The sequence below is a fragment of the Dendrobium catenatum genome, unplaced genomic scaffold (genome assembly GCF_001605985.2).
Source record: "Dendrobium catenatum unplaced genomic scaffold, ASM160598v2 fragScaff_scaffold_9, whole genome shotgun sequence".
Lineage (NCBI taxonomy): Eukaryota > Viridiplantae > Streptophyta > Magnoliopsida > Asparagales > Orchidaceae > Dendrobium > Dendrobium catenatum.
The window spans coordinates 886,846-897,690 of NW_021318471.1; the positions used below are offsets into that span (position 1 = coordinate 886,846).

A 10,845-nucleotide genomic window follows, 5' to 3' on the forward strand; every position below is an offset into this window, starting at 1 on the left:
TAAAATTTTTAAATTAAAAAATTTTTAACTAAAAAAATTCTTTACAAAGCAATAAAAAAGTCGTCCCAAATGAAGCCTTAAAATAAAATTTTAGTATACAAATTTTAATTTTGATACTAAAATTATATTTTAAGAAACAATAAAAAAAATCATTTCAAACAAAACCCTAATTTGCTTAAAATTGGTGTTATATAAGATATTCTAAAATATATTTATCTTAATATAAATCAAATGATTTGAATCCCACTTTAACATATTTTTAATTTGATAATTATAATAATAATAATTTTTTCTATTTTTATTACTCTTAATTTAAAAGAAAATATTTCTAAAGGCAAAACATAGACCAAATCAAAATTTCCACCCAACGACTGACAAGCATTCTATAGCGGGGCCCACCATGCGGTGTGATGGTGGGTGTAACGTTAAGGGAGTGATAATAGCCTTCACTTTTAAAATTTACCAAAAGTGAATGAAAGCGGCATCCTTGGGCCAGAGAATGGGTCGTTATTAACGGTCGGAGACGGCGCCAAACGCCACACTAACGCCGTGATCGTTAGAAATGCAGTCCGTATAATACCGGCATTAATGCAAGGTGCTCCCCCTAATCAATAATCATTAAATCATATTATCTGATATTTTAAATCAAGCAATTTATTTATTTTTTATTATTATTTAAGTTTAATTATTTTTTAGAGATAAAAATCATTTATTAATTTAATATTATAATAAAATGTTTTAGGATCAAAATAAATTTTAATTATGTAAAATCTCATTTAGACTTTTATTTAAAAAATTACGGATTAAAAAATGAGATTTTTAAATAGTTGGTATTATATTGATGTTTTATAAAAATTCGAAAATTATTTTAATTTTTATTTATATTTAAAGTAAAAGAAATAAAGGTAAAGACAATTTAAATTATCATAATTTGAATTTGCTAACTTATTTCATTAATTTTCTTTGGAATAAACGAAAAGTGGTAATAATCACTCATAATCGCTAACAAAGAACAATTAGGCTAAATAAATTATAATAATTTAATTAACATAATCACCGGCGTCAGCGAAGTCTCAAATGGAGGACAACAGAAGCCGGGGAAGAGAAAACTCCCCCGATCGAAGGAGAAGGAGAAGGAGAAGGGTCCTGTGATCCAATATCGAAGTGCGAGGTGTTCCCGCTGCTCTAAATTTCTCCGCCGGCAGCACAAATCGCCGCCGATTGTCCTTTTTCCGGCGGCGGATCTGTCGCAGGTTGTTCTATTTGCTGTCTTTGCATTTCTTCCATCTGGCATTTTACTCTTACTTCGTCTACACCGCGTTTCTTCGTCATTTCTCCTTATCCCGTCAGCCGGCTTCCGGCTTTCTCAAAATTTGAAGTTTCTTGTTGTTGATTCACTGGAAAGGATCCGTGTTACTTGGCGATAGCCTCGCATTTTCCGTTTTTGTTGATTATTATTGTCTTTTTTGTTGGATTCAAGCGGTTTTTCATGGATCTTAGTAAAAGTTAGGATTTTTTTTATAGTTTCGGCCTTTTGAAATGTTTTTTGGGCTCTGGGGGTTGCAGGGTTCTTGAATTGTCTTCGTGTTTGTTGAGTTATTCGAGTATAGGGGAAATGGATAGCTTGCAGAAGAAAGGGAGTGGGACGCCGGTTTCTCCTTGTGATACTCCTAGATCGAGCGAGAAATTCGGAAGAGATCTCCGATCTGGCGATGGAACCGGCCATTTAAGCTGTAAGAATGATAAGGATAAGGGCGTCAACGTTCAGGTCATCCTCCGATGCAGGTGAGTGACATGTCAAACCCAATAAGCGATATTTTGACTAAATCGCTGTAAATTCTGAACTGTTGCTGTAATCATTTGAATTTGATAGACCTTTGAGTGAAGAAGAGGCGAGGTTGCGGACGCCTGTGGTTATATCCTGCAACGAGCCGCGGCGGGAAGTATCGGCAATGCAGAATATTGCAAACAAACAGATCGACAGAACGTTTGCGTTTGACAAGGTTTAAAAATAAAGTAGTGAAATTTGATTTTCTGAAGTTTGATTTATGAATTTAGGCTTAACAATTCTTCGCTGTTTCCATGTAGGTTTTTGGTCCAACATCCCAACAGAAGGATTTGTTCAATCATTCTATCTCTCCTATTGTGAATGAGGTTCTTGAGGGATACAACTGCACGATTTTTGCATATGGGCAGACTGGTACTGGCAAAACATACACAATGGAAGGTGGAGGGAAGAAGGCTAAGGTGATTTTTTGATTTTTTTTTTTGCTTGCCTACCTGCTTCTGTATTTTCCTTTGAAATTTTTTTGGATTAACGTTATGTTTTGGCATATTCTAGAATGGAGAGTTCCCAAGTGATGCTGGTGTGATCCCGAGGTCTGTTCGCCAAATCTTTGATACACTAGAAGCACAATGTGCAGAGTACAGCATGAAGGTTACTTTTTTAGAGCTGTACAATGAGGAAATTACAGATCTTCTAGCTCCTGATGAATCAAAGTTCCCTGATGACAAATCAAAGAAACCTATAGCTCTAATGGAAGATGGGAAAGGAGGTGTATTTGTTAGAGGGTTGGAGGAGGAGGTGGTTCGTACAGCCAGCGAAATATACAAGATATTGGAGAAAGGTTCTGCAAAGAGGCGAACTGCCGAGACTCTACTAAACAAACAAAGCAGTCGTTCTCACTCCATATTTTCCATCACAATTCACATCAAGGAGGTTACTCCAGAGGGGGAAGAAATGATCAAAATTGGGAAGCTTAATCTTGTTGATTTAGCTGGTTCAGAGAATATTTCAAGATCAGGTGCTAGGGATGTAAGTAAAACTTCCTGTCTACTTTACAAGAACACACTGCCTTATATTTTTCACAGTCTCAATGCATGAAGGATGCATAGAAATGTCACTAGAATGCAATTGAGGGACTTTCATGTTTGAAGGATAAGTATTACTTTGGGTTGTGATGAGTTTCCTCATTGCAGGGTAGGGCAAGGGAAGCTGGAGAGATAAACAAAAGTCTTCTTACACTGGGTCGTGTCATTAATACACTAGTAGAGCACTCTGGCCACATTCCATACAGGTGGCTACAAGTTTCTTCTTTTTTCTCTATTGAAATATGGAAATATGTTGAACTTTCTTTCATTATGAATTTTTTGAATTTCGTATTGCTTGGTCTACTAGAGATAGCAAGCTAACAAGATTATTGAGGGATTCCTTGGGTGGGAAAACGAAGACTTGCATCATTGCTACCATATCACCTTCAATTTACTGTTTGGAAGAGACACTGAGCACCTTAGATTATGCTCACCGTGCCAAAAATATAAAGAACAAGCCAGAGGTAATGTAACTCATCTCAAATGGCTATTTGATAATGTAGGTGAAAACACTCTAAATAATGTAGTGCTGACCTTGAAAAATTTTCCCTTTTTGCAGGTTAATCAAAAGATGATGAAATCTGCAATGATCAAGGATCTATACTCTGAGATTGATCGTCTTAAACAAGGCCTGTGCTGATGAAATTCTCTCTCTCTCTCTCTCTCTCTCTCTTATATTTGCTAGTTTTTATGACACCTACTTATTTTGCAGAGGTATATGCTGCTAGGGAGAAAAATGGCATCTATATTCCTAGGGATCGTTTTCTGCAAGAAGAAGCTGAAAAGAAGGTTGGCATATAGTGTAACTGATATTTAGAACTGCATTATGCTATTCATTCAAGTAATCATGTCTGTTTATTTAAGGCTATGGCGGAAAAAATTGAACGTATGGAAAGCGAATCGGAATCGAAAGATAAGGTATCTTCCCTAGCTCAATCCTTTTTCCCCCCTATAGTGAAATTTTGTGTACTTCTAACTGTTCGATATGATTCTTTGACCAGCAATTAGGTGGTCTTCAAGAGCTTTACAATTCTCAACAAAAATTGAGTGCAGAACTAAGTGAAAAACTTGACAAAACCCAGGTATTGTTAACTTCAATCTGTGCATCAATAGCAACACCTGACAAGAACGAATATTCATTTTTATCTGCTGTTGGTGCAGAAAAAATTGGAGGAAACTGAAAATCAACTTCTTGACCTTGAAGAAAGATATCGACAGGCGAAGTGCACTATTAGAGAAAAGGAATATTTGATATCGAATCTCCTCCAATCAGGTTTATAGAATCTCATAATGATAATGAGTTTTCTTTGTGGATTAAGAGCTTTCTATTTCTCAAACTGCTGTCTTTATAGTTATATTTGTATTTTGTGAGTGGTTTATACATAAATTGCTGTATCGCCATCACCCATCTTTTATTAAGATAGCTTGTGATTATAATTGCTCTTTACATGCTAATGCAATTTAATTTTGCAGCTGATTTGAATGATGCATTTCCTAATATTCTGACAATAATTTTATCTACCCATTTAATGATATATTTCCAACCATTTATTATTCATGCCCAAATCACTGATGTATTTTCAAATATGTTATTTTCCAAAGATGACACTCCAATCATTATTCTAATCTAATTGTTCTTTAATTTATCCTTTTTAATTTTGTTATACATTCATTTTAACATCCTTATTTCTGTCACACACAGGAACTAGTTACCGATGATTTTTTACTATATGCTCAAATTCATACAATATAACTAACCCAATTGTAGCTTTATAAATTAAACTTTCGGTCTCCATGATAACTTTTTATATTGTGATAATCTCAAGATACTTTTTTATTTTACCCACATAATTTTAATTATAGAAATTTTATCCTCTTGTTTTTATTTAATAAATCCAAGATACTTATGTTTAGGTACCAATTTATCTTCTAATAATATCGGTTTTTAATTGTTAAATTACACTTACTAAACTTACATATCATATACTTGATCTTTGTCCTACCAATTTAAGCCTTCTATCTTCTAAGCATTTTCTTTCATTATGCTTTTTTTTTCAGATGTCTGACCAATTAGAAATATATTGATTCAATGCTAATCCTTGACGTAATATAGCTGTAATTAAAAATTCTTATTTCAATTCAAAACTTTTAATAATAGTTCATGCTCAATTATATATATCTTTAATAATTTTAACATACATTTGACAAACACCTTTCTTCCATAATTCACATCAAATTAAAATTTATGGAAGTCGATCATATGATTATTTAAGTTTAAGAAAAATCATATGAAGATACTTTTCTTTTCTCTCTATATTTTTTTCTTTCCTCTCTATTTTTTCTGTACTTTTCTTTTTTCCCAAGCCCCAAAGATAATTTGTTTTTTTTTGGCTTTCAGAGAAATCGCTCGTTGAGCGTGCACATGGCCTTCAATCAGAGTTAGAGAATGCTGCTGCTGATATTTCTGGATTGTTCTCTAAAATTGGTCGGTGTTTTCTGCTGTTTATGCCCAATTGGAACACCTCATTGTTTTTGTTGCACATTCGAAATGTTAAATGAGATGCACAATTTGTACTAATAGTTTCACGTTTGATAACTTTTCAGAACGCAAAGATAAGATAGAGGAGGGAAACAGAATTCTTGTGCAGCGTTTTCAATCTCAGTTGACTCAGCAGTTGGATGTATTACATAAGACTGTCTCCTCTTCTGTGACACAACAGGAGAACCAACTGAAAGAAATGGAAGAAGACATGCAATCTTTCGTCTCTGCAAAGATTACGGTACATTTAAGCTTCGTTTGGGACGGCTTTTTAATTGCTTCTTAAAGTAAATTTTTAGTATAAAAATTAAATTTTTTTACTAAAAAACTGCTTCTTGAAGCAGTAAAAAAGCCTTCCCAAACAAAGTCTTACACTTGATAAATCTGCTTCAACTTATTGCACATATTAAACCATCCTATGGCCTTGTTTTATTCTTACTTAACAAAAAAATTCTCAGGCTACCGATGAACTTAGAGGACTGGTTGAAAAATTGAAAGCCATGTATGGATCTGGGATCAAAGTATTGGATGATTTGGCTGGAGAACTAGATGAAAATTCTCAATCAACTTTTGGGAATTTGAAATCACAAGTGCTAACACATTCTTCTGCTCTTGAGGATGTGAGTAAAATTTTCTACTCCTTCACACCATTCAAGTTAAGCAGTGGCTACTGAGGATTTAATTGAATTCCCTTTTATAGTGCTTTAAAGGTTTTGCTTCAGAGGCTGATAATTTGCTTGGTGAGCTTCAAAGAGCTCTTTTTAACCAAGAGGATAAATTAAATGCATTTGCACGGCAGCAACGTGAGGTTGATGAACATCATAGATTAAGTTTTTGTTCTTTTTTAATGGCTGTCCTTGCGCTCACTTCTAATTTTGCATGTGGTGCTAAACCAGGGACACCTAAGAACTGTGGAGACAACACGCTCTATCTCAAATACAACCATTAATTTTTTCGACACACTAGACATTCACGTATCAAAATTAAGCAAAATTTTGGAAGAAACTCAGACTTCGCAATACCAGCAGCTCAGCGAGCTAGAAAGGAAGTTTGAGGTAATTCTTTTCTGCAGTGCTTGAATGCTTGGTGTTTCTGATATCAAATTCTTTAAGCTGTATTACTACATGCTATCATGTAGGAATGTGCTGCCAATGAAGAAAAGCAATTGCTAGCGAAGGTGGCAGAGATGCTGGCAAGCTCAAGTGCTAGGAAAATAAGTTTGGTAAGTAAAATGTTTTATATTTTCATAGAATTTTTCTTTGGCTCTTCCTTCTGGGCTTGTCTTTGTTGAAACTTTGAAAATCCTAAGCTTTGTAGGGTACGTAATGCTTTTTTAGCAGCTTTGATTATCAAATACTTGACATATGGCAATTTTTATGCGTGGGGATCATATGGTAAAAAACGTTCTGTTGCAATTGCGCCTCATTTATGGCTTGAAGGCCATGGGGAAACACACTTGCTGAGTAGTTTGTCCATATATTTGTGAGAATAGCCGATGCAGGATGGTTGATGGCCTAGAGTTTTTAAAACTTAGGATGATATATAAGATGAAAACACAAAAAAAATCATAATTTTAGTCGGACTTGTAAATTTTAATGTAAGGTCAGCAAACATGTTTTATTAAATCCGTAAGAGAATTTAAAATTTCTCAAAATCTAAGGAACATAAAATTCTGACAACGATCAAAGTCGTGCTTCCAAAAAGAAACAAAATATATCTTGATCAACTTTTTATCACATTGTAAAATCAATGATTAAGCAATTTCAATGATAAGAATAACATTAGAAATGAGAAAAGAACCAAATGGTCCATTGACTCTTTATAAAAGATCAAATATTACTATAATGAGATTATTTTGATGTTTCTCTTTAAGGATTTGAGGGACTAAAATGATCTTTTAATACTGGAGTCTATTTTGATCTTTCATAAAGAATCAAGATATTATTTTGATCCTTTTCCCAAATTCTCCATTAGAAATCACCCGCAAAAGAAAAAAATCAGATTTTTCTCTGATATATGGAGTCTCCCTCCCCTCAGAAAAAGTCATGAAGTACTTGAAAATACACATATTGTAAGTACCCGCATCAAGAGAGGAAAACTATAGTTCTATAAAAGTAGCTGATGTTCAACTATTTTTACCTGTCACAGAAGTTCTATTTATAGCCTTTAAAGGCCAAAATAAAAACCACACAAATTTTGTAAAAAATTACGCAGATTTAACATTTAGAATCTTTTTTGTAAATTTTACTTCCTGTGTTGCTCAAGGATCCAACAAAAACAGGAAATTACCTTCCCAGACACTGATGCAACACAAGGGAATCAACAATGGCATAATAACAGAGGCAGTGGAGGCACCTAGTAGTAATAGTGGAAAGGTAAACAACGAGAAACAACGAACTATAGCAATGCAGTGGAGAACAGAACAATAAGAATTTTCAGGGCCGCATAAACAAAAAAAATAGAAACAACAAAGGACTACAGTGGGCATCCAATAGAGAAAACACCCTAAAAGGGTGACAGGACAGCAACCATAAACATAAGGACAACAATAACAGAATGAAACTGTAATTATAATTAGTGGAAATAGGAATAACAGTGAGTAGTAACTAACAATTGATATGGTGTTAATGATTCTAAATTCCATCTGTGTTGATTGGAATTTAATGAGCTCAGTTGAAACAATATAGTAATGGTTAGGCCTAACATATTTTTCATAATACTTTGAGAACACATCTTGTTCATATAGATAATGATGAGGCTAATTGCTTGAAATTTTGTTCATTTAGTAGCTTTTGCTTGTCAGTTCAGTACATGTGACCGTTTGCATGATCTATGGTTTCATTTATTCCAGGTTCAAACAGCAGTTGATACTCTCAGAGAAAACGCTGCTGATAGAACAAGCAATCTACAGAAGGAAATGTCTAATGCTCATGATTTCACCTCATCTGTCAAAGAAAAATGGATGGTTTACATGAACGAAACTGAAAAGAATTATCATCAGGATACTATAACGGTCGATAGTGGAAGATGTTGCTTGGAAGAAGGTCTGAAGGATTGGTATGTCAGCCATTGCCAGTTCCATAAACCAACTTACTTATTATGCTTGAAACTGATCAGATCCTAACAATTTGAACTTTCGTCCAGTCTGGAAAAGGCCAAAATGGGTTCAAGACAGTGGAAAGATGCTCAGGATTCTCTGCTGAGCTTGTGGAAAGGAAATGTTGCATCAGTGGAGTCAATTGTTTGGTGAGTAAGAGTACCAAGATCTTGCTAACACACTTACTAATAGATGATAGGGCACTGGTAATTTAGTATCAGGTGGCTCTTAGGTCAGTGATACATAGATTTGATTAAAATGCTAAAGCTTTAAACTTGCTAACAATAGGAATGGAATGGAGGCCAATCAGCTATTACGAGCTAAGTTGTCTTCTGCTGCTTCAAATGCACTTGGGGATGTTGATAACGCAAACAACGGTCTTCATTCCTCTATAAACTGTGAGTTTCTATCATTTCTCCACTTGTTTTGTGATAGGAAATACTTGAGTTCGCAAGTAATCCTCTCGAAAATACTGGAGTTCGCAAGCAACCCTAGCAAAAATTGGTGAAAAATCAGCAAGAATAATATGAGAACTTCAAGAAAATATGCTCCAAACATCAGATTTTTATAAGGGAAATCAAAGCAAATCAAACACAAAGCAAAGATACAGTTGATCATCAATTCGAGAGGAGGATCGTCTCTCAAAATCTCTAAACAAGAGTTTAGAGCCCAAACACCAAAGAACTTCAACAGAACAAACAATACAAGCATGCCCAGCCCTAATCCCTCATGCCCTTTAAATATAAAATATTATTTATCTAATATAAAAGATATCAAATCTTTTTAATTAATTAGATCCACTTTCCCTATTGACTTGCTGCCTCTCCTCTTTTTGCCGCCAATGTGGGTCCCACCTCTAGGTGAGGCGGTTTGGGCCGCCTTTGGTACCACCAGCCCCATCTTGGCGGTTCAATATGAACCGCCCTATCATTTTGTTCAGTTGAGCATCTATGACCTATGTTGTGATTACAATCTTTGACGCAGAAATGATAGAAACTTGGCTTCTTGAAAATTGTAAATCAATCTCATCTTTCCTCTTGAATCTGCTTAAAAACCAGGTTCCCTGAAACTTGACCATGATGCAAGTGCGAACATCGACTCCATCATCGTGCCATCACGAGGTGATCTAAGGAACTTGAGGAGTGGACACTATCACAGGATCGTTGAGATCACAAATAGTGCTGGAAAATGCTTGGAAGAGGAGTACACGGTAACTATCATGTTCTTATGCACAACATAAACGAATCCATTAATAGGTAACAAAACAGTCCATCAGTATTCACGAATCCCAAACACTTGGCCAGGTGTATGAACCTTCTTGTTCCACACCAAAAAGGAGATCAATCAATTTGCCCACTGTGGCATCCATTGAAGAGCTGAGAACACCTCCATTTGAGGAGCTACTCAAAGGGTTCTGGGAATCGAAATCTGCAGCCAAGCAAATAAACGGGGATGTGAAACATCTTTCTACAGCATTTGAGTCTCATTCGCAAGCCTTAAGAGACTCTCGAGTTCCCCTTACAACATTAAATTGAGAGAGTTTACAAATGGTCAACTTGCCTGCAATATGTACAGGTTAGAGGTTGCAGTTTATTCATTTCTTATCATCTTTTTTCCTGATTGTTTTGAGTGTTTATCTTATCTTATCGAACGTTCGATGGTGGGAAAGCGTAAATTTGTTACACAATATGAAATATGTAATATTCTTTATCTATACCAGTGACAAATAGAGAGTTTGACGCCATTGTTTGGTTTTCATATTGCGAAAGAAACAAACTGGGCGCCAAATTCAATTATTGTCTTGCTGAGAACTTTACTCTTCAGACTATAGCCAAAATTTATGTTTTGTTAATGCTTTTTCATTGGTTTTTAAAAAAAATTGTTGCTAGAAAGCTACGTTCTATCAGTTTTAGATCTCGTTTGGGATGGTTTTTTCCCTGCTACCTAAAGCAGCTTTTTAATACAAAAAAAAAAATATTTTTTTTACTAGAAAGTTACTTGAAGAAGCAGTAAGAAAGTCATCTCAAACGAAATCTTAATAAGTTAGTTTCTATACAACAATTTTATAAAATAATAAGAAAATTGCCTGAAAGAAACCTCAAGAGATGTAAATAACAGCTACTTTTGAGGCTATATTAATGATGAAATGAAGAGGGTTAGCAGTTTGCTTGGTAAGGAATGAGAGAATCAGCTAAGCTTCTGTTATGTCACATTAAGTCCAACTTTACATCTCCTATGGTGAAGTAGGGTCATCATAACATCTAAATTTAAATAAATGTTTATACGAATATGTATGCGTTGTTCATTTTATTTGTTCTTTATGTTATAAAAATCAAAT

The 10,845-nt window shown here is 34.7% G+C and overlaps 1 protein-coding gene across 3 annotated transcripts; it reads left to right on the forward strand.

Annotated features, from left to right (window-relative positions):
- Positions 1–1,071: 1,071 nt before the first annotated feature.
- Positions 1,072–10,359, forward strand: LOC110106002 (kinesin-like protein KIN-5A). 3 transcript variants are annotated; one of them, XM_020835715.2, is made up of 23 exons: positions 1,072–1,256; positions 1,567–1,785; positions 1,874–2,003; positions 2,089–2,247; positions 2,342–2,815; positions 2,980–3,077; positions 3,179–3,335; positions 3,431–3,500; positions 3,584–3,660; positions 3,736–3,789; positions 3,873–3,953; positions 4,033–4,144; positions 5,270–5,356; positions 5,476–5,651; positions 5,869–6,030; positions 6,111–6,218; positions 6,307–6,465; positions 6,549–6,632; positions 8,262–8,467; positions 8,555–8,656; positions 8,796–8,905; positions 9,566–9,717; positions 9,812–10,359. In XM_020835715.2, exons 2-23 carry the CDS (start codon positions 1,616–1,618, stop codon positions 10,040–10,042), a joined length of 3,159 nt encoding a protein of 1,052 aa, XP_020691374.1. In that variant the 5' UTR covers positions 1,072–1,256; positions 1,567–1,615; the 3' UTR covers positions 10,043–10,359. The 3 variants fall into 3 exon arrangements, with proteins under 3 accessions (XP_020691374.1, XP_020691373.1, XP_020691375.1); XM_020835714.2 differs by having other exon boundaries at positions 1,072–1,253; XM_020835716.2 differs by having other exon boundaries at positions 1,072–1,253; positions 1,611–1,785.
- The last annotated feature ends 486 nt before the right edge of the window (positions 10,360–10,845 follow it).

What these genes read in the sequence shown, in the direction of transcription:
- LOC110106002 (XM_020835715.2), top strand. Translation starts at nt 1,616, where the DNA reads ATGGATAGCTTGCAGAAGAAAGGGAGTGGGACGCCGGTTTCTCCTTGT. An exon ending in TCTGGCCACATTCCATACAG is followed by an intron (nt 3,078 to 3,178) that starts GTGGCTACAAGT and finishes TTGGTCTACTAG; the next exon opens with AGATAGCAAGCTAACAAGAT. An exon ending in AATCGGAATCGAAAGATAAG is followed by an intron (nt 3,790 to 3,872) that starts GTATCTTCCCTA and finishes TTCTTTGACCAG; the next exon opens with CAATTAGGTGGTCTTCAAGA.